This window comes from Mustelus asterias, chromosome 15 (genome assembly GCF_964213995.1).
Source record: "Mustelus asterias chromosome 15, sMusAst1.hap1.1, whole genome shotgun sequence".
Lineage (NCBI taxonomy): Eukaryota > Metazoa > Chordata > Chondrichthyes > Carcharhiniformes > Triakidae > Mustelus > Mustelus asterias.
Genome location: NC_135815.1, coordinates 61,087,296 through 61,113,696, shown reverse-complemented (window position 1 = coordinate 61,113,696; position 26,401 = coordinate 61,087,296). Strand labels below are relative to the sequence as shown.

The 26,401-nt window shown below is 40.9% G+C and overlaps 1 protein-coding gene across 4 annotated transcripts in view; it reads right to left on the bottom strand.

Annotated features, from left to right (window-relative positions):
- LOC144504532 (AT-rich interactive domain-containing protein 1B-like) overlaps nt 1-26,401 on the bottom strand; it is a 602,681-nt gene that overhangs the window by 193,990 nt on the left and 382,290 nt on the right. For all 4 annotated transcript variants that reach the window (XM_078229967.1, XM_078229969.1, XM_078229968.1 and 1 more), the window contains exons 6-7: nt 25,361-25,450; nt 8,132-8,311 (exon numbers count right to left, since the gene is read on the bottom strand). In XM_078229967.1, coding sequence (XP_078086093.1) covers nt 8,132-8,311; nt 25,361-25,450 — 270 coding nt within the window. The remainder of the gene's footprint in view (nt 1-8,131; nt 8,312-25,360; nt 25,451-26,401) is intronic.

The window sequence follows — 26,401 nt, the reverse complement described above, 5'->3', positions numbered from 1 at the left end:
GTTTGGTAGGTTGAAAAAATATAGGACGTCAACTTTGGCTCTTCTGCCTTGTCATGCCATGATAGGACATTCCACAGACAATAATTTAAATAAAGTGATAATGATAAAGGTTGGAGATAGTAGCAGACCATACATACTTAATGGAATTCTAAGCAGGTGACGTTACATGATCTTTAGGGTTAATATGGAATTTCAGGCCTCAGAACTACTGGTAGGGTGTAAATAATCAGGACTTCCTAAGCTGAGATCTACTTCCTCTCAGGGAAATGACTTCAAGTTGTAATCAAATCAATCCGTCTGTCTGTCTTGGCAATACAGAAAAAATGCACATCAAAGTCTGAAGAAAGAATGATTTAGATAATGCCTTTTACAAACTCAGAACATAAGTCAATGAAGTACTTTTGAAATTCTATCACTATTGTGATGTTGGGAAACACAGCAGTTAATTTGTGCACAGCAAGATGTCACAAACAGCAATGAGATAAATAACCAGATGATGTGTTTTGATGATGTTGGTTGGGAGATAAATATTAACCAAGTGACCAGGAGGATGCTCCAGCTCTTCTTCAAATAGTGCCATGGGATCTTTTACATTCCTCTGAGACAGGGCCTTGGTTTAATGCTGCATATGAAAGATGGCACTTCTAACAATGCAGTGCTCCCTAAGTAATACCAGAGCGCCAGCCAAGATTTTGTACTCAAGTCCCTGGAGTGGGACTTGAACACACAACCTTCTGACTCAGAGGCAAGAGTGCTACCTCTGAGTCAAAGTGTATACTTAATTGACAAATCTTTGGTATTAAATCGATGTATTTTCTTCTTTACTGGGTTATGTACTTTGATACCTACAAAGAAATATATTTACTTTCCTGTTGACCTCCTAACAGCAAAGGAAATCTTTGTGGAAACTTAATGCCATGGCAGCGGCATCCCTGCTTCAGCTCAATATTTCTGGTGTTGGAAATACGGAGACCCATCATAATCATCGAATCATCCAGCAGAAGGTTGGATTTGGCCTATTGTGCTGATATTGAATCTTTAAAAGAGCTGTCCAAATCACCTCATTTCCTGCTGTTTTCTCATAGCCTTTGAAATCTTTCTTTTCAAGTAGTTACTTGATTGCCTTTTCAAAGCACTATTCAATTTAGCTCCACTACCTGTTCAGGCATTGTGCTCATGATCATAAAAACTCGGCGCATAAAAAGTCTCCTTATCTTCCCTTTGGTTCTCTTATAAATTATCTTTAACTTGTGCCCTCTGGTTACTGATCCGCCTGTCAGAGAATATAGCTTCTCCCTACCTGCTATACCAAAACCCTTAAATTTTGACCAACTCTATCAAATCTCCCATCAACCTTGTCTGCTTTAAGGAGAATTCCAGCTTCTCTTGTCTCTCCACGTAACTCAACCTTGATATCATTACATTGTAAATATATTGTGCAATAATAGCCGGAATGTTTTGGCCATTCACGCCATCGGGATTCTCCACCTTCGCTTCTAGCGGCGGCGAGGGGTGAATAGCCGGAAAATTTCGGCCAATATATTACAAATACGACCCACCTCAGCAAGGCTACCAGTTTCTCCAGGTACTAAAAAACTTTGTACAATACACATAAGGGCTTTTCAACACTACCCTCCAAATTACATTTTACACGAAAGGTTGTGAATAAACAGAATGGATTTAAATCTTATTGGCAAAGCTTCATCAGTTGCCACAGTTACACTAATTCCAAGATTATTTAAACACATGTTAATTGTGTTTGTCTTCAAGAGTTTTCATATCAGATATTCATCTGAATTAGCTTAATACCTAATTTGGAAAACCAACGCCAGTGCACAACTGAATCTTACAAAGCTGGTTCCACATTCAAATCCCTGGTCTGAACCTACATGGCTGTTCTGATCCCCTGAGGCACGGAGAAGAATAAAAAAGCCAGGATTTCTACTCATTTACTATCCACTGGCTCCTAATCAAATTTGTGTGCATATGGATAACATTTTTGTGGGAATACCTTCCACAGTAGCCTGTTGATATTTGTCAGTTGGATGAGGAACCAAAGAGCTGTCAGCCTGTATGGAACATAGAACATAGAACATAGAACATTACAGCGCAGAACAGGCCCTTCGGCCCACGATGTTGCACCGACCAGTTAAAAAAAAAACTGTGACCCTCCAACCTAAACCAATTTCTTTTCGTCCATGAACCTATCTACGGATCTCTTAAACGCCCCCAAACTAGGCGCATTTACTACTGATGCTGGCAGGGCATTCCAATCCCTCACCACCCTCTGGGTAAAGAACCTACCCCTGACATCGGTTCTATAACTACCCCCCCTCAATTTAAAGCCATGCCCCCTCGTGCTGGATTTCTCCATCAGAGGAAAAAGGCTATCACTATCCACCCTATCTAAACCTCTAATCATCTTATATGTTTCAATAAGATCCCCTCTTAGCCGCCGCCTTTCCAGCGAAAACAATCCCAAATCCCTCAGCCTCTCCTCATAGGATCTCCCCTCCATACCAGGCAACATCCTGGTAAACCTCCTCTGCACCCTCTCCAAAGCCTCCACATCCTTCCTGTAATGTGGGGACCAGAACTGCACACAGTACTCCAAGTGCGGCCGCACCAGAGTTGTGTACAGTTGCAACATAACGCTACGACTCCTAAATTCAATCCCCCTACCAATAAACGCCAAGACACCATATGCCTTCTTAACAACCTTATCTACTTGATTCCCAACTTTCAGGGATCTATGCACACATACACCTAGATCCCTCTGCTCCTCCACACTATTCAAAGTCCTCCCGTTAGCCCTGCAAAGGAAAGACCGGGAAAATTTAAGGAGATATAGGGAGCAAAAAGGACAAAAATTATTGCAATGGAATAACATGTCTCTTTCATTACTTCCACGTTTTTTGAAGGGTGACTGTGGTGAGTGGTTAATAGAAATGGCAACTGTATAGTAAGGAGGGCAAGAAGGGTGGACTTGGCTCAATGGTTAGCACTGCTGCCTCACAGCGCCAGGGACCCAGGTTCAATTCCAGCCTTGGATGACTTTGTGGAATTTGCATGGTCGTTCTGTATCTGCATGGGTTTCCTCCCAAAGTCCAAAGATGTGGATTAGCCAAGGTAAATGCACAGGGTTATGGGGATAGGGCAGAGGGGAAGGCCTGGGTGGTATGCTCTTTCGGAGAGTTGGTGCAGATTCAATGGGCTGAATGACCTACTTCTGCAATGTCGGGATTCTACGGCACAGGAAGGAAGAGTTATTTTAGAAATCGTCTTCTTACAAATGTACAGATTTATTTACATAATGGTGTGCACTCAAGTCAGTAACACAATGGTTCAGGTGTCTATGTTCATCATTATTTAAACATTTTTTGAGAAATTCTGGCTAGTTCTGAGAGAAATAGGTTTTGGTGAGGAGCTGAAGGAAATCAGCATTAGTAGAGAAATGGTTTTGGGGAAATTGATGGGATTGAAGGTGGATAAATCTCTAGCTCCTGATGATCTTCATCTCAGAGTACTTAAGGAAGTGGCCCTGGAAATAGTAGATCCATTGGTGGTTATTTTCCAAAATTCTTTGGACTCTGGACTGGTTCCTACAGATTGGAGGGTACCTAATGTAAGCCCGCTATACAAAAAGGGAGGGAGAGAGAAAACAAGGAATTATAGACCAGCGAGCCTAACGCTGATACTGGGAAAGTTGCTGGAGTCCATTATCAAGGATTTGATAACTCAGCATTTGGAAGGCAGTGGTATAATCAAAGTCAGCATAGATTTACAAATGGGAAATCATGCTTGACAAATCTATTGGAATTCTTTGAGGATGTAACTAGTAGATTGACTGAGGAGAACCAGTGGATGTGGTTTATTTCGACTTTCAGAAGGCTTTCGACAAGGTCTCACATAACAGACTACTATGTAAAGTTAAAGCCCATGGGATTGCAGGTAATGTCTTGAGATAGATCAAAAGCTGGTTCACAGATAGTAAGCAAAGAGTTGGCATAAATGGTCTTTTTCTGATTGGCAGTCAGTGACGAGTGGGGTTCCGCATGGATCTGTGCTCAGACCCCAACTGTTCACATTATATATTAATAATTTGAAAGAGAGAACTGAATGTATTTCGCCTCTCCCTGGAGATCACATGGTCTGGAATGGGGGGGGTGGGGGTGAGTTAATAGGTTGTGATGAACAAAGCATCGTAGCTGTGAGGGACAGCTCGGTGGATAGGATATTAGGATGTAGATAGGCTGGAAAATTGGGCGGGGATCCTGGATTCAGGATTCAATCCTGGACCGGGGAGCGGTGCGGGCTTGGAGGGCCGAAGGGCCTGTTCCTGTGCTGTATTGTTCTTTGTTGTTCTTTGTATTATCTCCAAATTTGCAGATGATACAAAGTTGGGTGTGGGGGGTGAGCTGTGAGGAGGATGCAGCGTGCTTCAGCGTGATTTGGACAGGCTGAGTGTGTGGGTATATGCATGGCAGACGCAGTATAATGTGGATAAATGTGAGGTTATCCACTTTGGTAGCAATAATAGGAAGACAGATTACTTGAATGGATGTAAATTGAGAGAGGTGGATACTCAGTGAAACCTTGGTGTCCTCGTGCATCAGTTGCTGAAAGCAAGCATGCAAGAACAGCAGGCAATAAAGGCAGCAAATGGTATGTTGGCCTTCATAGCGAGAGGATTTGAATATATGGATAGGGATGCAATTATATAGGGCGTTGATGAGGCCACACCTGGAGTATTGTATGCAGTTTTGGTGTCTTAATCTGAGGAAGGATGTCCTGGCTATAGAGGGCGTACAGCAAAGGTTTACCAGGCTGATTCCTGGAATGGCAGATCTGTCATATGAGGAGAGACTAAGTCAGTTGGGATTATATTCAGTGGAGTTTAGAAGAGTGAGAATGGATCTCATAGAAACTTATAAAATTCTAATAGGGTGAGACTGGGTGGATTCAGAAAGAATGTTCTCAATGGTGGGGGAGTCCAGAAATAGGGGTCACAGTTTGAGGATAAGGGTAAACCTTTTAGAAGTGAGGTGAGGAGACATTTCTTCACCTACAGGGTGCTGAATGTGTGGAATTTACTACCACAGAATGTAGTTGAGGCCAAAATGTTGTTTGATTTCAAGAAGAAATTACATAATAGCTCTCGTGGCTAAAGGGATCAAGGAATATGAGGAGAAGGTGAGATCAGGACATTGAATTTAATGATCAGCCATGATCAAAATGAATGGCAAAGCAGGCTTGAAGGGCCGAATGGCCTACTCGTGCTTCTAATTTCTATGTCTATAATATATTCAAAGTTAAGAGAAGGGAAGTGTGGCAGTTGAAAGCTGTGAGAAGAAAGCTTTTTTGTCTTTGGCAAATTCTGCCCCTGCAGTGGATGTCAGGAAGGATGGCAACAAATAACTGGCTCCTTTAGTCAAAATACAATGCTGTTCTCTAAGGATGTAGCGTGAGGTTTGCTGAAATAGCATATGCTGAATGTATTATCATGCATTACTGAACTATACAGGATTTTGTACCCAAGGCCGTGGAACAATGCATAGTGGGAGAAAAAAAACAAACATTGAAAGAGTAACCTTTGGGAGAGGTCCTATGAGGTAGTACTAAAGGAATCACAGCTAAAAGCTAAATGGTGGCTAAAAAAAATCTGTTGCCCTCTTGCCACCCATCACCAAATCAGAATGAAGCTTTCCCCTATCCCCAAGTGATTTTGTGTTCATGATGTGTAATGGTAACTCCTATGGCTTTCTTAAAAACAGAATTCCAAACACAAAAAAAACACCAAAGCATTCTTATTCTTTCTTTCTTCATGTATAATCAACCCTCACTTTAAAAGGGTTTTTCAGTTCAGCAAATAAAAATTGAGGAGAAAGACAAGCTTTATTTAATAACTGAGGTGCTTTTAGCCTTATGGTGGAAAGGTAAGATATCTCCTACGACTAAAACACAGTATTCCTGCCAAATTGATTATGACATTAAAACACTACAGAACTTGCCAATATAGTTTGTTGATTCACTGAGAAAATTGCAATTCAGGCTCTTTTTTGAACTCGGTCCATACAATGTTGAGTTGCTAAGAACAGAACCTCCCTCAACTCACTGTGTGTTATCTGGAGACTGTAATGTATCTGAACATTTTTTAAATTCAAAAACAGATCAGAAACCAACCTTGAATTAGCTTAATTTTATGCCACAAATCCAAACCACTTTACCGCAAAGAATCCTTAATGTACCTTCTTGGCTTCATATACTATCAAGAGTTCATTCTTATATATAAAATTAAAATAAAGTTGGATTTACACCTTTTCCCCTCACCAAATCCACACATCAATTATCTGCTTCACCCATTTATTATTTTGGAGTCGATGTCAGTCTGACTTTTTGTGAATCAGAATCCACATTACTCTCCACTCTACCACCTGTCACTTTTACTTGATGATGTTATAACTGACTTTGGAGTAGAACTGTTCTGACGCTGGTGGACAGAAATTCTTGTGGTTGTTTTATCATATCAGAGATTCACTTTCACAATGCATAGCAAAGTTACATTACCCAGAACTACAACAGCTTCAGGTAGGAGCTGGCAGGGAAGGAAATAGTGTCTCTCTATTACTGTCACAAATATATATAAACAATTAATTCAAATCCAAATTGATACATCATAATCTTTCCATAATAATTATCCATAATATGGATAAATTCCTTCAATTTTGCTTTACAAATTCATTATTAGAAGCCTGTATGCCATTGCACTTTCAGTGCAACTATATATGCCCTAGGGCTAAATTCAACTTGGTTGGCGTCGTCCCCTTTTGTGCAATTGTGGGTCAATTTTCACCAACTTTCACTGGTTTTCTCACTTGGCATGTCTGCAGCTATTCTTCATAGATTCATACAACATAGATGGAGGCCATTTGTCCCACAGGTACCTGTGCCGGTTCTTTGAAAGAACTATTCAATTCATCCCACTGCTCTCTTTCCAATAACCCTGCAACATTTTTTTCTTCAAGTATACATCCAATTGCCTTTTGAAAGTTACTAATGGATCAGCTTTCACCAGACTTTCTGATAGTGTCTTTCAGATCATAACAACCTTCTTCCTAGAACTTACTATTCGCTAGTTGAAGGTAAGCAATCAACAATTTCCTATACCTGAATAAATGCTGCTCTGTAGCCTACCACCTGAAGGTGCTCAAAAGAAATCTGGCCTGACTATCCCTCTATGTTCCCTACCTTCAGCTCTTCTGATTTGTAATGACAATTATACTTTGGAGGACCTACCAGGTGATGAGATGGACTCTGCCAGGATTAAGACATGTGTAAAAAACCATCAGAGCCTGATGTGCTGGTACAATGCAATGATATGAAAGATTAAGCTACTTTTATATTGGTTTTCTAATCCAAATTCTAGGAGCTCGGTGACAATGAATTAGTTGCCAGTGTTTATAGCCAGTTCTATTTGGGTCCACAAGTATGTCATCACATACGATAAACGCCTGAAATCAGCCCCTGGATGCCAGGTAATAGTTTTCAATAAATTTTATGATAATACGTGCAAAAACATTGGACAGTACTCAAGCATTTCTCAACTTAATGCTGAGTTTTAAAAAAATTTGGGTTGAACAGCAAATAAAATATTTTATTGAATGGATATGTCCACCAAATATGGTACCAAACTGTTAATCTGTCAAATAGCGCTTGTTCACTTGCATTCCTTAAATAGCAGTCAATGCATTTTCCATGTTTGATATCATAGATAGCAGCATTATGTTTAATACATAAAAAATAAAGTGCAAGTGAATTTTAAATCCCATGCTGTGCTAATAAAGATCAGTCACAAAAATAGCTGGGCTTCCCATTTTAATCATTTATCTATCAGCATGAAATATCTTTGAGGACTGCCCAAGGTAAAAGTAGATAGATGAAGCTGCTTTTTGATACTCTGCTGTTTTTTATGAGCATACAGATTCCATCATTTGTCTTGAGATGCTTTCCAATGAACCTCTGTCTAGCTGATGAGTTACTTAAAGACCCCCTTTGTTATTATTTATAGCTAGACATTTTATATTAGTCTCTACTAACCTTGACTATTTTGAATTAGTTTTTCTTTTCTTACCTTGTGATCCATACTGCCCACTTTGGGGACCATAAGTGCTGCTGGAGTTGCTCTGCTGGTAAAGACCTATGCCAGGATGCATCTGTCCTGCAGGCGATGGATGTGGAGAAATAGGAGGACCGGTTTGCTGAGATCCGTACTGAGATATTTGTGTGTTTCTTTGCATACCTGGCATAAAACCTACAGAAGGAGAGAGAAAGAGTCAGAGAAACAGAGACATATAAAGAAAGGAAGAGAGAAAACTAATTATAAGAGCAAATTACAGACAGAGCTTGAAACTTAATGATATCTGAGGATATTCGGCCCTCTTTGAAAATTAAAGCACCAAGAATTGCCATAGCCAAATTCCACAGAATGGAACTCTTGTTATTCCTTCTTTCTATCAATTAACCAAACTACCAAAGCAGCGAAGTTTGATTGAGTCACAGTGCTAAAGCCAATCAAGTAATACTGAAAACTAGTTTATTTAATGAGATTGGTGGGTAACCTGCATTGCCATTATGTTCATCTAACGTTTACACCGAAAAACTGTTTTTCAGTGATTTGGGTACACAGTGATTGGTTATGTTTAAGGTGTAACTCAAAGAACTGGCTATGAGGATTTAGGTGTTCAACGAAGAATGTGTTATGAATATATAGTTGAGAAGTTTAAGTTTTTGAGTTCTGAGTGCTCCCTAGTTCCTAATGAAACTGATGTAGAAAGTCAACAGAGTTAAGGATGCCTTTTGTGGTTTTGTGCTATCATGTGTTCTGAGTCACTTTAAGGTCACCTGCAAATATTTATAAAACTTCCACTTTATTGTAATCCCTTTAACAATTCATCTGTACAAAGGAGAATGCTTGTTAGTTTAAATTTCAGCGATCTTGGCTTCCTCAATGAAGAAAATTGAAGTGCTGTATCATGCAACTTTATCATAACCAAACTGTATTTACACGTAGGAAAAAACTTTCGAAAATAAATGAAATGCACCTGTAGCTCAACAGGCAATCAGGAATCTGCAAGTTGCAGGAGAAGAGTGTTCATCATTCAACATGACAAAGTAAATGTTGATATTGTTCACCGAAGCTGCCTGCTAAATAAAGCTTTCAATTGGAAAACTATCATTCAATTGGGGAACAGTGAATAATGGTTACAGAGAATTTATCCCCCAGACCCGATAGGACAGTGAAAGATTTACAGCTATTTAATATCAAACATAGAACCACAGAAAATTACAGCTCAGAAACAGGCCTTTTGGCCCTTCTTGTCTGTGCCGAACCATTTTTTACCTAGTCCCACTGACCTGCACTTGGACCATATCCCTCCACACCCCTCTCATCCATGAACCCGTCCAAGTTTTTCTTAAATGTTAAAATGTTAAAAGCATTTACCACTTTATCCGGCAGCTCATTCCACACTCCCACCACTCTCTGCGTGAAGAAGCCCCCCCTAATATTTCCTTTAAACTTTTCTCCTTCACCCTTAACCCATGCCCTCTGGTTTTTTTCTCCCCTAGCCTCAGCGGAAAAAGCCTGCTTGCGTTCACTCTATCTATACCTATCAAAATCTTATACACCTCTATCAAATCTCCCCTCAATCTTCTACGCTCCAGGGAATAAAGTCCCAACCTATTCAATCTCTCTCTGTAACTCAGCTTCTCAAGTCCCGGCAACATCCTTGTGAACCTTCTCTGCACTCTTTCAACCTTATTTACATCCTTCCTGTAACTAGGTGACCAAAACTGTACACAATACTCCAAATTCGGCCTCACCAATGCCTTATATAACCTTACCATAACACTCCAACTTTTATACTCGATACTCCGATTTATAAAGGCCAATGTACCAAAGGCACTCTTTACGACCCTATCCACCTGTGATGTCACTTTTAGGGAATTCTGTACCTGTATTCACAGATCCCTCTGTTCAACTGCACTCTTCAGAGTCCTACCATTTACCCTGTACGTTCTACTTTGGTTTGTCCTTCCAATGTGCAATATCTCACACTTGTCTGCGTTAAATTCCATTTGCCATTTTTCAGCTCATTTTTCTAGTTGGTCCAAATCCCTCTGCAAGCTTTGAAAACCTTCCTCACTGTCCACTACACCTCCAATCTTTGTATCATCAGCAAACTTGCTGATCCAATTTACCACATTATCATCCAGATCATTGATATAGATGACAAACAACAATGGACCCAACATCGATCCCTGCGGCACACCACTAGTCACAGGCCTCCACTCAGAGAAGCAATCCTCCACAACCACTCTCTGGCTTCTTCCATTGAGCCAGTGTCTAATCCAATTTACTACCTCTCCATGTATACCTAGCGACTGAACCTTCCTAACTAACCTCCCAAAGGCCTTGCTGAAATCCAGGTAGACAACATCCATCGCCTTCCCTTCATCCACTTTCCTGGTAACCTCCTCGAAAAACTCTAAGAGACTGGTCAAACATGACCTACCACGCACAAAGCCATGTTGACTCTCTCTAATAAGTCCCTGTCTATCCAAATATTTGTAGATCCTATCCCTTATCACACCTCCCAATAACTTGCCCACCACCGACGTCAAACTTACTGGCCTATAATTTCCAGGATTTCTTTTGGAACCTTTTTTAAACAACAGAACAATATGAGCCACCCTCCAATCATCCAGCACCTCCCCCGTGAATACTGACATTTTAAATATGTCTGCCAGGGCCCCTGCAAGTTCAACACTAGCTTCCCTCAAGGTCCGTGGGAATACCCTGTCTGGTCCTGGGGATTTATCCACTCTGATTTGGCTCAAGACAGTGAGCACCTCCTCCCCTTTAATCTGTAAAGGTTCCATGACCTCCCTACCTGTTTGCCCTATTTCCGTAGACTTGAGCACTAAGCACCTCTTCCCCTTTAATCTGTAAAGGTTCCATGACCTCCCTACCTGTTTGCCCTATTTCCGTAGACTTGAGCACTTCCGTAGACATGAGCACTAACAAACAAATCATCATAATTCTTGCAATGAGATGTACATATTTTACATAGTAACCATTTTACTCATCTAAAGATGCAAGTTACTTTTATTCTATTCACAGGTTAGCCAAATGCAATACAAAAATAAACAAATTTGCTGACCTTGAATGATTTCCACTCATTGTCCTCCCATAAATGATTATTAATATGAAAGGAAGGCAGGACAGGCTTGTTATTTTCATTAAGGAGGTAAGTAAAGTAATCTGGAGGTTGGTTGTCTGATGTTGCCTCAGTTTTGCAAATGTCCACACCAATACCTCCAAATCATTTATTGGCATAATTCTGAAGACTATAGATACAATCCTGCTTTAAGGCAAATCTAGAAGTTGAGCAGCAGAGTTGTACCAAGGCCAACTAATGTCAAAATACTGAGGTCAATAATACGCCACAGGCAGAATTTCAACCTTCCCCATTGCTGTGTTTGCAGGCTCATGATCTTCCAGTTGAATCCAGTTTCCCTCCCACATGATCACAACCTACCCGCAATTTTAATGGGGGCTGGCAAGATCTAGACCGGCCCACCCATCCTCGCTCCAGTTGTAGCCACCAATTCTGGCCTTGGGTGACTATCTGTAGAATTTGCATGTTCTCCCCTTGTCTGCGTGGGTTTCCTTTGGGTGCTCCAGTTTCCTCTCTCAGATCAAAGATGTACAAATTAGGTGGATTGGCAATGCTAAATTGCCCCTTGGTGTCCCAAGATGGGACAGAGAGGTAGAGCAATTGCCACCTGCCAGAGATAACAGCTCTCAGCTCAAGTGCTTTCTCTCATAGCTTCATCTATATCTTAGAGAAAGCCCCATTGAGATAGCAAAGGTACCAAAGAAGAAAGAAGAATCAACAGAGTAGGTTCAGGATATTCTGGAAGACACAAAGCCTGGCTGTAATTTAGAGAGTGACTAAATTCCATTTTTGTTAATGAGTGGAAATTGTATTTATTTGAAGCATATCATCAGAATCTTGTTTTATTTGGGAATAGTTAGTTAGAAGGAATATGTTTGGTTTGTTAATAGTTTAGTTAATTTGTTCATTGTTAGGTAAATAAATTGTTACGGATTGATTTTAGAGTGAGTGTCAGGTATTTATTTTGTATTTAACCACTTGAAGTTGCTGAAGTGCAGGTCACACCACTTCACACACACTTTTTACAGATTATAAGGCAAGGTACTCCTCTTTGGGTGTTTCAGTGTTAGTTCTCAGAGCAGGAATCAACCTCTGCTTTGTAACACCTGCCTAACAGTGCTGTGGGTGCACTTACACCACATGGACTATAGCGTTCAAGAAGGCAGCTCACCATCACCTTCTCAAGGGCAATTGCTATAACTAGCCAGCAACGCCCACATCCCGTAAACTTTTTAAAAATTCTTTCATTTTGAACAAAGATATATTCCATTGAGACTCTGTGAAAATGATGCACCATCGTGGTTAACTAAGCAAGTTAAGAGTGCTCTCAAATTGAAAAACAAAGCAATGTTGTGAAGAATAGCGATAGGTCATAAGTCTGGGAAAATAGAAGCCAACAAAGGATGAATAAAAAATGTTGCGAATACCAGACTTTACAATAGGGTTGTTTTAACACATTTCCTTTACTTATGCTGGAACAGAATTTTCTGGATTGGGAGAATGGTGGCCATGCTAAATTATGCCTGGAGGCAGACCCATGTGATCAGATTGTCATGCGAAAGAAAATCTAGCCTAAAGCAAAACCTAGTGAAAATCAGTGGGAGTGGGAGAGCAGTAATGATAGGGGATTCCATCGTAAGAGGAACATACACGCAGATATGACACCAGTATGCTATGTTGCCGCCCTGGTGCCAAGGTCAATTATGTCACATGGGTGTCTGCAGAACATTCTGAAGGGCGAGGGTGAACAGCCAAAAGTCATGGCCCATATTTGCATTGGTACCAAGGATATAGGTAAGAGGAGGGATGAGGTCCTGCAAATAAAGGGAGCTAAGAAATAAATTAAAAAGCAAGACTTCAAAAGGTAGTAATCTCAGGATTTCCCCCAGTGCTTGAGATCAGGAACAGGAGAATAGACCAGATGAATGCGTGGCTGGTGAAATGGTGTAGAAGAGAGGGATTTAGATTCCTGAGGCATGGCAACTTATTCTGGGGAAGATGGGATCTATACAAGCTGGACAAGTTGCACCCCAGCAGGACCGGGACCAATATCCTCACAGGGATATTTGCTAGTATTGTGGGTGAGGGTTTAAAGTAGAGTGGCAGGGAGATGGGGACCTGATCAGGAAGACACTAGAGAGGGAAACAACGATAGAAATGAAAGATAGAAAAGTAAAAAGCAAATGCGGAAGGCACAAGAAACAAGGGCTAGCACCAAAATGGCACACAAAAAATGTAAAAATTTTAAAAAGACAAGACTAAATGTATGGAACATTCGCAATAAGGTGGGCAAATTAACAGGGCAAATGATTGTGATTATAGAGACATGGCTTCAGGTTTACCAAAGCTGGGAACTGAATATTTAGGGGTGTCCAATATTTGGGAAGGTCAGGCAAAAAGGAAAATGAGTTAGGTGGCATTGTTAGTAAAAGGTCAAATAGGTGCAATAGTGAAAAATGATACTGGTTCAGAAAATCAAGGTATTGAATCAGTCTCACTGGAATTAAGAAGCAACAAAGAGTGGAAAACATTAATGGAGTTCATCCACAGGGCTCCAAACAGCATTGGTAACATAGGGGATGGCATAAAACAAGAAATTAGAGATGCATGTAACAGGGATGTTGCAGTAATCATGGGTGGCTTTAATTTACATATAGACTGAGCAAACCAAATTAGCACAAATACTGTGCTGGATGAATTCCTGGAGTGTTATGAGATGCTATTTTAGACCAGTGCATCAAGGAATTAACTCGTGAACAGGTTATCCTAAATCTGATATTGCGTAATGAGAAGGGGTTAATTAGTAATTGTGTTGTTTGGGGAAGGGTGATCAAAACATAATAGAATGCTTTGTTAGGATGAAAAATGAAGTATTCCAACACAAAATTAGGGTCCTAAATCTAAGTAAAGGAAACTGAGGGTATGAGGGCTGAGTTAGCCAAGATAGATTAAAAGGCATGATGGTGGATTAGCAATGGCTAATATTTAAGGAATGAATGCATGCATTGCAACAGTTCACAGAATCAGAATCACACAGTGCAGAAGAGGTCCTTTGGCCCATTGAGTCAGCACAAACACGTTAGAAACTAACCTACCTAGCTAATCCAATTTACCTGCAATTGGCCCATAGCCTTGAATGTAGTGATGTGCCAAGTACTCATCTAGGTATTTTTTAAAAAGATGTGAGGCAACCCACCTCCACCGCTTTCCCAGGCAGCACATTTCAGATAGTCACCACCCTCTAGGTAAAAAGGTTTTTCCACACATTCCCCCCTAAACTCCTGCCCTTCACCTTGAACTTTTGTACCCTCGTGACTGACCCTTCAACTCAGAGGTACAGCTGCTCCCTATCCATGCCCCTCATAATCTTCTACATCTCGATCAGGTCGCCACTCAGTCTTCTCTGCTCCAAGAAAAACAAGTCAAGCATATCCAACCTCTCTTCATAGCTTAAATGTTTCATCCCAGATAGCATCCAGGTGAATCTCCTCTGCACTCCTTCCAGCGCAATCATGTTCTTCTTATAATGTGATCAGAACTGCTCACAGTTCTCCAGCTGTGGCATTACCAAAGTTCTATGCAACTCCAACATGACCTCACTGCTTTTGTAATCTATGCTTTGATTGATAAAGGCAAGTGTCCCATATATCTTTTTCACCACCCACTATCATGCCCTTCCACCTTCAGACATCATTACATTATTTTCTAGTGCAAAGATTCAGCAGGAAAATCAGCCCAACCATGGCTAACAAAAGAAATCAAAGATAGTATTAGATCCAAAAAGGAGTGATAAAAAGTTGCTCATAAAAGTAGTGAGCCAAGGATGGAAACAAGTTGGAACTCAGCAAAGGAAGACAAAGAGATTGGTCAAGAGGGGAAAAATAGCAAATGAGAGTAAACTTGAAAGGAGAGTAAACGTAAAAGCGGACTGCAAAAGCTTCCATAAATATGTAAAAAGATTAGTGAAGACAAATGTAGAACATAGAACATTACATCACAGAACAGGCCCTTCGGCCCACGATGTTGTGCCGAGCTTTATCTGAAACCAAGATCAAGCTATCCCACTCCCTATCATCCTGGTGTGCTCCATGTGCCTATCCAATAACCACATAAATGTTCCTAAAGTGTCTGACTCCACTATCACTGCAGGCAGTCCATTCCACACCCCAACCACTCTCTGCGTAAAGAACCTGCCTCTGATATCCTTCCTGTATCTCCCACCATGAACCCTATAGTTATGCCCCCTTGTAATAGCTCCATCCACCCAAGGAAATAGTCTTTGAACGTTCACTCTATCTATCCCCTTCATCATCTTATAAACCTCTATTAAGTCTCCCCTCAGCCTCCTCCGCTCCCTCAACCTTTCCTCATAAGACCTACCCTCCAAACCAGGCAGCATCCTGGTAAATCTCCTCTGCACTCTTTCCAGCGCATCCACATCCTTCTTATAGTGAGGTGACCAGAACTGCACACAATATTCCAAATGTGGTCTCACCAAGGTCCTGTACAGTTGCAGCATAACCCCACGGCTCTTAAACTCCAACCCCCTGTTAATAAAAGCTAACACACTATAGGCCTTCTTCACAGCTCTATCCACTTGAGTGGCAACCTTTAGAGATCTGTGGATATGGACCCCAAGATCTCTCTGTTCCTCCACAGTCTTCAGAACCCTACCTTTGACCCTGTAATCCACATTTAAATTAGTCCTACCAAAATGAATCACCTCACATTTATCAGGGTTAAACTCCATTTGCCATTTTTCAGCCCAGCTTTGCATCCTATCTATGTCTCTTTGCAGCCTACAACAGCCCTCCACCTCATCCACTACTCCACCAATCTTGGTGTCATCAGCAAATTTACTGATCCACCCTTCAGCCCCCTCCTCGAAGTCATTAATAAAAATCACAAAGAGCAGAGGACCAAGCACTGATCCCTGTGGCACTCCGCTAGCAACCTGCCTCCAATCCGAACATTTTCCATCCACCACCACCCTCGGTCTTCGATCAGACAGCCAGTTACCTATCCAATCGGCCAACTTTCCCTCTATCCCACACCTCCTCACTTTCATCATAAGCCGACCATAGGGGACCTTATCAAACGCCTTACTAAAATCCATGTATATGACATCAACTGCCCTACCTTCATCAACACACTTAGTTACCTCCTCAAAAAATTCTATCAAATTTGTGAGGCACGACTTGCCCTTCACAAATCCGTGCTGACTATCCCGGATTAATCCGCATCTTTCTAAATGGTCGTAAATCCCATCCCTAAGGACCTTTTCCATCAATTTACCAACCACCGAAGTAAGACTAACCGGTCTATAATTACCAGGGTCATTTCTATTCCCTTTCTTAAACAGAGGAACAACATTCGCCACTCTCCAGTCCTCTGGCACCATCCCCGTGGACAGCGAGGACCCAAAGATCAAAGCCAAAGGCTCTGCAATCTCATCCCTTGCCTCCCAAAGAATCCTAGGATATATTTCATCAGGCCCAGGGGACTGATCGACCTTCAGTTTATTCAAAACTGCCAGGACATCCTCCCTCCGAACATCTACTTCCTCCAGCCTATTAGCCTGTAACACCTTCTCTTCCTCAAAAACATGGCCCCTCTCCTTGGTGAACACTGAAGAAAAGTATTCATTCATCACCTCGCCTATCTCCACTGACTCCATACACAAGTTCCCACTACTGTCCTTGACCGGCCCTAACCTCACCCTGATCATTCTTTTATTCCTCACATAAGAGTAAAAAGCCTTGGGGTTTTCCTTGATCCGACCCGCCAAGGACTTCTCATGTCCCCTCCTAGCTCTCCTAAGCCCCTTTTTCAGCTCATTCCTTGCTAGGTCACTTACAGTCCAATACGGGAGAATTAATAATGGAGAATAAGGAAATGGCAGATTAATTAAACAACTACTTTAATTTTGTCTTCATGGACGATGCAGAGTTTCCCAGAAGTACAACAGAACCAAGGGTATAGTGAGAAGGAGGAACTGAAGTAAATTGGTATTAGCAAAAAACAATGCTGGAGAAATTAATGGGACAAGTCCCCGGGGCCTGATCATCTAAATTCCAGGGGACTAAAGGAGATGGCCATCGAAATAGTGGATATGTTAGTTGCCATCTCCCTAAATTCTGTAGACTCTGGAACAGTCCCGGTAGATTGGAAGGTAGAAAATGTAACCCCACTGTTTAAAAAAGGAAGGAGGAAATTACAGACTAGTTAGCCTAATATCAGTAGGAGGGAAAATGCTGGAGCCTACTATAAAGGATATGATAGCAGGACACTTAGGAAATTAGACAAAGTTGGCATGGATTTATGAAAAGGAAATCATGTTTGACAAAACTATTAGAGATTTTTGAGAATGTAACTAGCAGAATAGATAAGTGTGAATATGTGGATGTGGTGTATTTAGATTTTCAGAAAGCTTTTGATAAAATTCCACGAGAGATTAGTGTGTAAAATTGAAACACGTGGTTGAGGGTAAGATACTGGCATGAATTAAGAATTGCTCAGCAGACAGGAAACAGCAGGAATAAATGGTTCTTCTTCAGAGTCGCAGGCAGTGACTAGTGGGGTACAGTAGGGATCAGTGTTTGGTCCCCAGCTATTCACAATATATATCAATGATTTGGATGAAGGAACCAAATGTAATATTTCTGAGTTTGATGATGACACGAAACTATGTGGGAATGTGAGTGGTGAAGAGACTGTCAAGAAGCATCAAGGTGCTTTACACAAGTTAAGTGAGTGGGCAAATAGAATCATAGAATCCTACAGTGCAGAAGGAGGCTATTCGACCGATTGAGCCAGCATTGACCACAACCCCATCCAGGCCCTACCCTCATAACCCCATGCATGTACCCTAGCTAGTCCCCTGACACTAAGGGTCAATTTAGCACGGCCAATCCACCTAACCTGCACATCTTTGGAATGTGGGAGGAAACCCATACAGACATGGGGAGAATGTGTAAACTCCACACAGACAGTGACCCAAGCCGGGAATCGAACCTGGGTCCCTGGCGCCGTGAGGCAGTAGTAACCACTGTGCCACCGTGCCAGGACAGATGCAGTATAACATGGATGAATGTGAAGTTATCCACTTTGGTCGCAATCACAGAATGGCAGAGTATTATTTAAATGATGATAGATTGGGGAATGCTGATTTATGAAAAGATCTGGGTGTCCTTGTACACAGAATCATAGAATCCTACAGTGCAGAAAGAGGCCATTTGGCCCACCAACCACAATCCCACCCAGGCCCTATCCACATATCCCTATTTACCCACTAACCCCTCTAACCTATGCATCCTGGGACACTAAGGGACAATTTAGAATAGCCAATCAACCTAGCCCGCACATCTTTGGACTGTGGGAGGAAACCGGAGCACCCGGAGGAAACCCACGCAGACACAGGGAGAATGTGCAAACTCCACACAGACAGCGACCCGAGCCGGGATTTGAACCCAGGTCCCTGGAGCTGTGAAGCAGCAGTGCTACCGTGCTGCCCATAGTCACTGTAGGCAAGCATACAAGTTCAGTAAGCAGCTGGGAAGACAGATGATATGTTGGCCTTTATTGCAAGAGGATTTGAGTACAGGAGCAATGGTGTTTTACTGCAAGGCCTTGGTGACATTACACCTGGAGTAGTGTGTGCAATTTTGGTCTCCTTACTTAAGAAAGGATAAACTTGCCCGCATGGGAAAGTAGTGAAGATTTACGAGACTGATTCCTGTGATGGCAGGTTTGTTGCACGAGAAGAGATTGGGTTGAGATGGCCTGTATTCACTCGAGTTTGGAAATGTGGAGTGATATTTGGGTGGGCAACACAGAACAAGGATTCTAAACGGAAGGTGTAAAGACTGGAACAAGGTGAGATGCTCAATGGAGAAGTTGCCTGAGGAGCAGGGAAATAGGCCAAGGTTAGAGAAAAGGGCTATACCACTACCACAATGGTCTGAGTGCAGCAAACAGTACAAGGTATAGTTTAAGGCCAATGCTGCCATTAACTTGTAAGCATGAATCCGTCAAGGTAATAATGTGATTGCCCAGAGTAAGCTCATGGATGTCAAGAGCTTTATGTGAATGTACATCCTGCAGGGAGATGTGGAGATAGCTGATTTACTGACAGATTCTACAAGATCTGTGCTGTAATTTTCTTTGTTCTTTTAGGGGGTTTTAGTTCAGTCAGGCAACAAAGTTGGTGCAGGCTTGGAGGGCCGAAGGGCCTGTTCCTATGTTGTAATTTTCTTTGTTCTTTGTTCAGAGCTAAGATTAAAGAGTGGGATACAGAAGGCCATGGCAAGATGAGAGAATGGGATGGAACAGTTGGGGTTGTTGCTCATTGGAAGACATGTGACATTTGCCTCAGTGAGTCTTTTGGAGGATGCCAAGAGGCACAGAGGGAAGCTGTAGGATTACTTCAAAGAAGTAAAGCCTGAAATCAAGGTATAATGGAAAAAGCGATGAATATTGACAAATTGAGATTTCTAAAGCTAGGGTACCCTAAGGGTACAGAAAAGAGCCATGATTGAGGAAAGGGTAAAGAGAAAAGAGGAAAAAGGAAATTAGAAGTGATAGGCTCAGGTCTGGTTTAAAATGCATAGGCAGCAAAGAGGAGACAGCAGATAGGTAAAACTAAGTTGAAAGTTAGTGATTGATAAAGTTAATGTACTATAATTCATGACGAACTAATATTTAGGTGTTGAGGTGAATGAGAGGCTCTTTGATATGCAGAACACTGAGATCTGTATTTCCAAACCATTTACTTAGTTTTTGTGGCCATGTTGAAACTGGTATTGCTACAGCCAAAACTTCCCAATGAAGATGAGAACATCTACTGACGCCTGTGCATAGGTCCCCGAGGAATCGCTGCCAACAGTTGAAATAACAAGTCAATCTATAACTGTCAAAACAGTAAATCAAGAGCTAATCCTGCATTTGGCTAGTTGCATTTTGATAGAGAAGCAGCCTAAGATTGTGAAGCAATTTCATCAAAGACCATCTTTACTACACCAGGAAAAAATGACAATTCATTGAAATTGACCAGAGCCGAGGTGGATCGATTTTAATATCAATATCATAAATGTCAATTTCAATCACTATACCAGTTTAGGTAACTAATTGACAGCAGTGTTTCATCCAAAGGATAGATCTGGCCTAACAAATTCTTATCTGTGATGATTACTTTATTGGTGAGCTCTTTCCCCAGTGATGAGGTGGAGATCCTAGGCCTAGCTCCACTTTAAACAAATCCCTGCTTTGCAGAAACAGCCAAGATAAAGAAAGTTGAAGATGATATTGGATCTGCAATCACATGTAGGCCAGGTAATGATTGTAGATTTCCTTCTCTATAGGGCATTCGTAAACCAGATGAGTTTTTAATGACAATTGACAATGATTTCATGGTCATCGTTAGATTTTTAATTCCAGAATTTTCCATAGAATCCCTACAATGCAGAAGGAGGCCGTTCGGCCCCCCAAATTTCTGAAAATATTTACCCTGGATTACTAATCCAGTGACAATACCACTATGCCATCGCCTCTCCACCCTTTTCACCTTCATGTACTTATCAAATTTCTTTTTGAAAGAATTGATTGCATCTGCTTTCAACACCCTTTGAGGCAGTGCATTTCAGATTATAACCTCTGATTGTTAAAAAAATGTTTTTCACTATGTCGTCATTGGTTCTTCTGCCAATCTCCTTACATCTGCGTCCTTTGGTTCTTGATTCTTCCACAAAAGGAAATTATTTCCATCTACTGGGTGGGATATTCCGGCCGCTTTCGCTCCAAGGTCGGAAAATTCCACCTGAGATCAACGGACCTTTGCATGGCCTGTGTCCTGCCCACTACAATTTCCGTGGCGGGCGGTACAGTAAAATGCCACCCACTATGTCTATTTCCATCATGATTTTGAACCGATCTATCAAACCTCCTTTTAATCTTCTCTGCTCTAAAGAAGAGCAACATCAGCTTCTCCAATCTATCCTATAAGTGAAGTCCCCTCAACCCTGAGGCATTCAAGTAAATCTCTTCTGTATCCTTTCTAAGCTTTTCACATCCTTCCGAAAGTACGATGCCTAGAATTGTACACAAAGTGCCATTTGAGGCGTTATAAAGGTTCATCATAACTTCCTTATGTTTGTATTCTATGCCTTTTACCTGTAAAGCCCGGGACCCATATCATCATAACATCGTTAACATTGGGGCGCTCCGGAGGCACAGTGGTTAGCACTGCTGCCTCACAGCTCTAGCGACCTGCGTTTGATTCCCGGCTTGGGTCAGTGTGTGGAGTTTGCACGTTCTCCCCGTGTCTGCGTGGGTTTCCTCCGAGTGAAACCACAGATCAAAGATGTGCGGGGTTAGGTTGATTGGCCATGCTAAATTGCCCCTTACTGTCCTGGGATGCGTAGGTTAGAGGGATTAGTGGGGTAAATATGTGAGGTGACGGGTATAGGGCCTGGGTGGAATTGTTGTCGGTGTAGACATGATGGGCCGAATGGCCTCCTTCTGCACTGTAGGGATTCTGTGATCGTATTCACTTGTACCAATCCATTTGAAAAATAACCATTCACCACTACTCTCTGTTTCCTGTCACTTATGATGTGGAGATGCCGGCGTTGGACTGGAGTAAACTGGGGTTATCCTGTCACTTAGCCAGTTTTGTATCTATGCTTCCACTTTTATTTCATGGCTTTCAATTTTATGTATTATGTGGCACTTTTACAAATATCCTTTGGAAATGCATATACACATCAATCGCACTGCCCTCATTAACCCTCTGTTGCTTACTCAAAAAAACTCAACCAAGCTAGTTAAACATGATTTGCCTTTAATGAATCGGTGTTGACTTTCCTTAATTAATCCACATTTGTCCTAGTTATTGTTGTTTTATTTTCAGATTATTATTTCTAAAAGCTTTCCCACCATCAAGATTAAACTGACTGTCCTGTAGTTGGTGGGTTTACCCTTACACCTGGTCCTTTTCCATAGCTAATTTAACCTCTATGATTGCTGTGCCCTAATTTTCCCCCACTGATACCTCCTCTACTTGACGCAGTTCGTTCTCCAGAACCAGATCCAGCATTGCCTCCTTCTTCTTTAGTCCAGAAATATACTAATTAAAAAAAAGTATCCTGAATACACTTCAAACACTCTTCCCCCTCACTATTTAGTCATTTTCTTTTAACCCTATTACTATTGCGGTCTATGTTGCGATAATTAAAGTTCCCCATTATCACTACTCTGTACTTCATACACCGCTCTCTAATTTTCCTACAAATTTGCTCCTCTATCACTTTTCCATTGGATGTTGGTCTACAGAATACACCAAGTACTTTAATGACAACTCTATTGTTGCTCAACTCTAACCAAATAGATTCTGCCCTTGACCCCTCCAGGACATTCTCTCTCTTCAGCATATATTATTCTCCTCAATCAATATTGCCACCCCTCCTCCTTTCTTTCATTCCTCATTTTGTCTGAATACCTGGTATCTAGGAATAAGGCATACAGGAATATTGAGCCCTGCCTTTGTTTAAGCCAGGGCTCTGTTATCACCATAAAATCATATCCCCTTGTGGCTAGTGTACCTGCAGCTCACAAACCTTATTTGTCATGCTTTGTGCGGTTACACACATGCACTATAAATCTAATTTAGACCTTCTTATTTTCTCTGAGTCTAACCCCCACCTAATACCTGACTATTTATTGCTCGAGTGCTAAGAACCTCTCTTAAACCTTTGTGCACCTTATTCTTTTTTCAAATACTGCCCACTACCCGTAAAGTTTGTTTACATCCACTCCAACAGCACGAGCAAACTGCCTCACAAGGACATTAGTCCGGAGTCTGTTGAGGAGTGGATTATTTGCTATGGGATTATCTGCTGTGGATTTTCAACATTTTTGTACCTGCTTTGAAAGAACTTATAGTTCTCAAGCGATTGCCACATCTTCAGCGCAGGGAGGTAAAGAACATTAAAAGTTTTGTGAACTAAACAGTTCTTATTCATCCCAAAATGAGTTTAAAAAATTCAGTAAAACCCCGCTGCTCATAGCTCCTGCATATTTTGTACAACACTTTCTAAAGATGGAGGTAATCTAATTAGAAGTAAAATCATGCTGACCTCGTTTATCTAAATGCCTACCTTTACAAGCGTGAGCAAGTGACACTAGCATTTGTTGCATCCCTAAAGTGGCAAAATAATTTATATTTTAGAAGTAAATGCACATAATATTAACATTAAATACAATAGGTTTGAATAACATTAAATACATCTACAGTAGTTTGGGTGGGTGGTAGAAAAGAATATGCTTAAAGAAATTTAAAGTCTACTCATTTCTGATGAACAGTTTGGATATTAAACTTCCCAATACCTTTGAAACATGTGTACAGCTTATCACAGTAAGAAGTTTAACAACACCAGGTTAAAGTCCAACAGGTTTATTTGGTAGCAAAAGCCACACAAGCTTTCGGAGCTGCAAGCCCCTTCTTCAGGTGAGTGGGAATTCTGTTCACAAACAGAGCATATAAAGACACAAACTCAATTTACATGAATAATGGTTGGAATGCGAATACTTACAACTAATCAAGTCTTTAAGAAACAAAACAATGTGAGTGGAGAGAGCATCAAGGCAGGCTAAAAAGATGTGTATTGTCTCCAGACAAGACAGCCAGTGAAACTCTGTGGGGGTTACAAATAATGCTCTCTCCACTCACATTGTTTTGTTTCTTAAAGACTTGATCAGTTGTAAGTATTCGCATTCCAACCATTATTCATGTAAATTGAGTTTGTGTCTTTATATGCTCTGTTTGTGAACAGAATTCCCACTCACCTGAAGAAGGGGCTTGCAGCTCCGAAAGCTTGTGTGGCTTTTGCTACCAAATAAACCTGTTGGACTTTAACCTGGTGTTGTTAAACTTCTTACTGTGTTTACCCCAGTCCAACGCCGGCATCTCCACATCATGACAGCTTATCAAACAGAACTGAAGGAGAAACTAGAGTTACAATTCATGGTGGTGGAAGTCGATTCAATAGAAACTTACAAAAAAAGGGATAAATGCTTGGAAGGGGAAAAAATTGCAGGGCTGTGGGAGCATGCCTGATTAGCAGGAATTTTCCAGCCGTTCACGTCCCATTGCCACTGCATGCGAGGACGGAGAATTTGATGCTAAGCCAAATCTCCGTTCACTGCAGCAGGACCAGAGAATCCAACCGGCATGAAGGCTGGAAAATTCCACCCGACAAGTTTCTTTTTCAAAGAGCGGCATGGGTGCAATGGGCCCAATATCCTCCTTTGTTCTTCAGATTCTATATATATATATTTATATTGATTTTGATAAAGTTGGTGAGACTTATATTTCTATGGCCCATAATGATATCAGAACATAAAAAGCGGTAATTAAATTGTTTTTTAAAAAAATAGAATGACTGGCTAGATTAACTATGCAGACTTTGAGAATTCGAAAAATAAATGGTATCAACCATGCAAACCTTTCAGATTATCAACAGAATACCATCCTTGGAAAGATGACTGAGAAATTTTCTCATTCTATTATACTCAGCTTCACAAATGTACAGAAAAAACAGTTTTATTCGAAGATTGTGCCATTTAAGATTAAGGACTTGGAAAGCAAGTACTTCCATTTTGGCAAGATAAAGAACATTTGTAATCACACGTTATCAAGTCACAAAATTAATTACTTTAAGGCATAGTAGCTGTTGCTGTTCAAAAGATGTTGACCAACTCTTAATTTTGTTTTATCTCATTATCTCATACTTATGGTCCACCAAGATGCAAGCTACAAGGTTAATCTGCCAATTTATTTTAAAACTATTTAAAATCTGTTGTCACTCCAAAAAAAATAAATTGTCAGTTGCCAAAGTGCCAATTTGTAAAATGTATGTGCTCCATAAAACATGTAGCTACTAACTTGGTGTTAAGCTTTGTCCAAGATATATTTTCTTCATGAAAAAAAAGTTTGCTATTTCTTATATGCACTGCCTGACTGGTTATCAGTTAGATACTTTAAATTAATGCTGTCTAAATTTATTCAACTGATTCAACAGGAACTGCTGCCATTAAAAAACAGAAATCACATTAAAACAACCAACCTCGATCCTGTGACATAGGTGACTGACTCATGACGGGATGAGAGCTGGCATCTGATTGGCTGCTGGGAGGTTGAGCTGGCATCTGAGTGCCTGCATTGAGAAGAAGGTACAGATAAATGCAACAATATTCCAGTTTATTGGCTGCAGAATAAAAGACAAAAGAAAATCTATAATTTACTGATTAGAATTTTCTAGGAAGTAAAAAACATACACTTCATTATAAAGTAAACTGCAGTCTTTTTTGATTTCTGTGGCAGAAAACTCCTTCTCTGAAATAACACAGATCAAGATATGAACTTTTCTTGGAAAGTACCATTTACTTGCAACTTTGTGTTGTTAAAAATAATTCACATCATCTTCCATTGCAGGTCAAAAACCCAGTACTGAGTCACCCTGAATGAATAAAGGCTTCTGGAAAAATAAAATGAAAGTAAAGAAAGAGGCACTCACTAAGGACACGGACAGCAGGGAAGAGTATGACTTTGGAATCAAAAACACAATTTCTAAATTTTCAAATGACACCAAATTGGGGAGGGGATAGTCAATACTGAGGGGAATATAACAAATAACAAGATTTTAACAACTTTGTAAAATGAACATATATAATTGGCAAACAAATTTCAACAGAGGTAAATGTGAGGCATTTTGGCAAGAAAAATAAGGAAGTTGCATATTACTTAGAAAAAGAGTCTAAATGGGATGGAGGAGAAAAGGGTTCTGGAAGTACAAATACACAAATGACTATAGTAGTGTCACAGGTTAACAAGATGTGGAGATGCCGGCGTTGGACTGGGGTAAACACAGTAAGGGTTTTAACAACACCAGGTTAAAGTCCAACAGGTTTATTTGGTAGCAAATGCCATTAGCTTTCAGAGCGCTGCTCCTTCGTCAGATGGAGTGGAAATCTGCCCTCAAACAGGGCACAGAGACACAAAATCAAGTTACAGAATACTGATTAGAATGCGAATCTCTACAGCCAAACCAGGTCTTAAAGATACAGACAATGTGAGTGAAGGGAGAATTAAGCACAGGTTAAAGAGA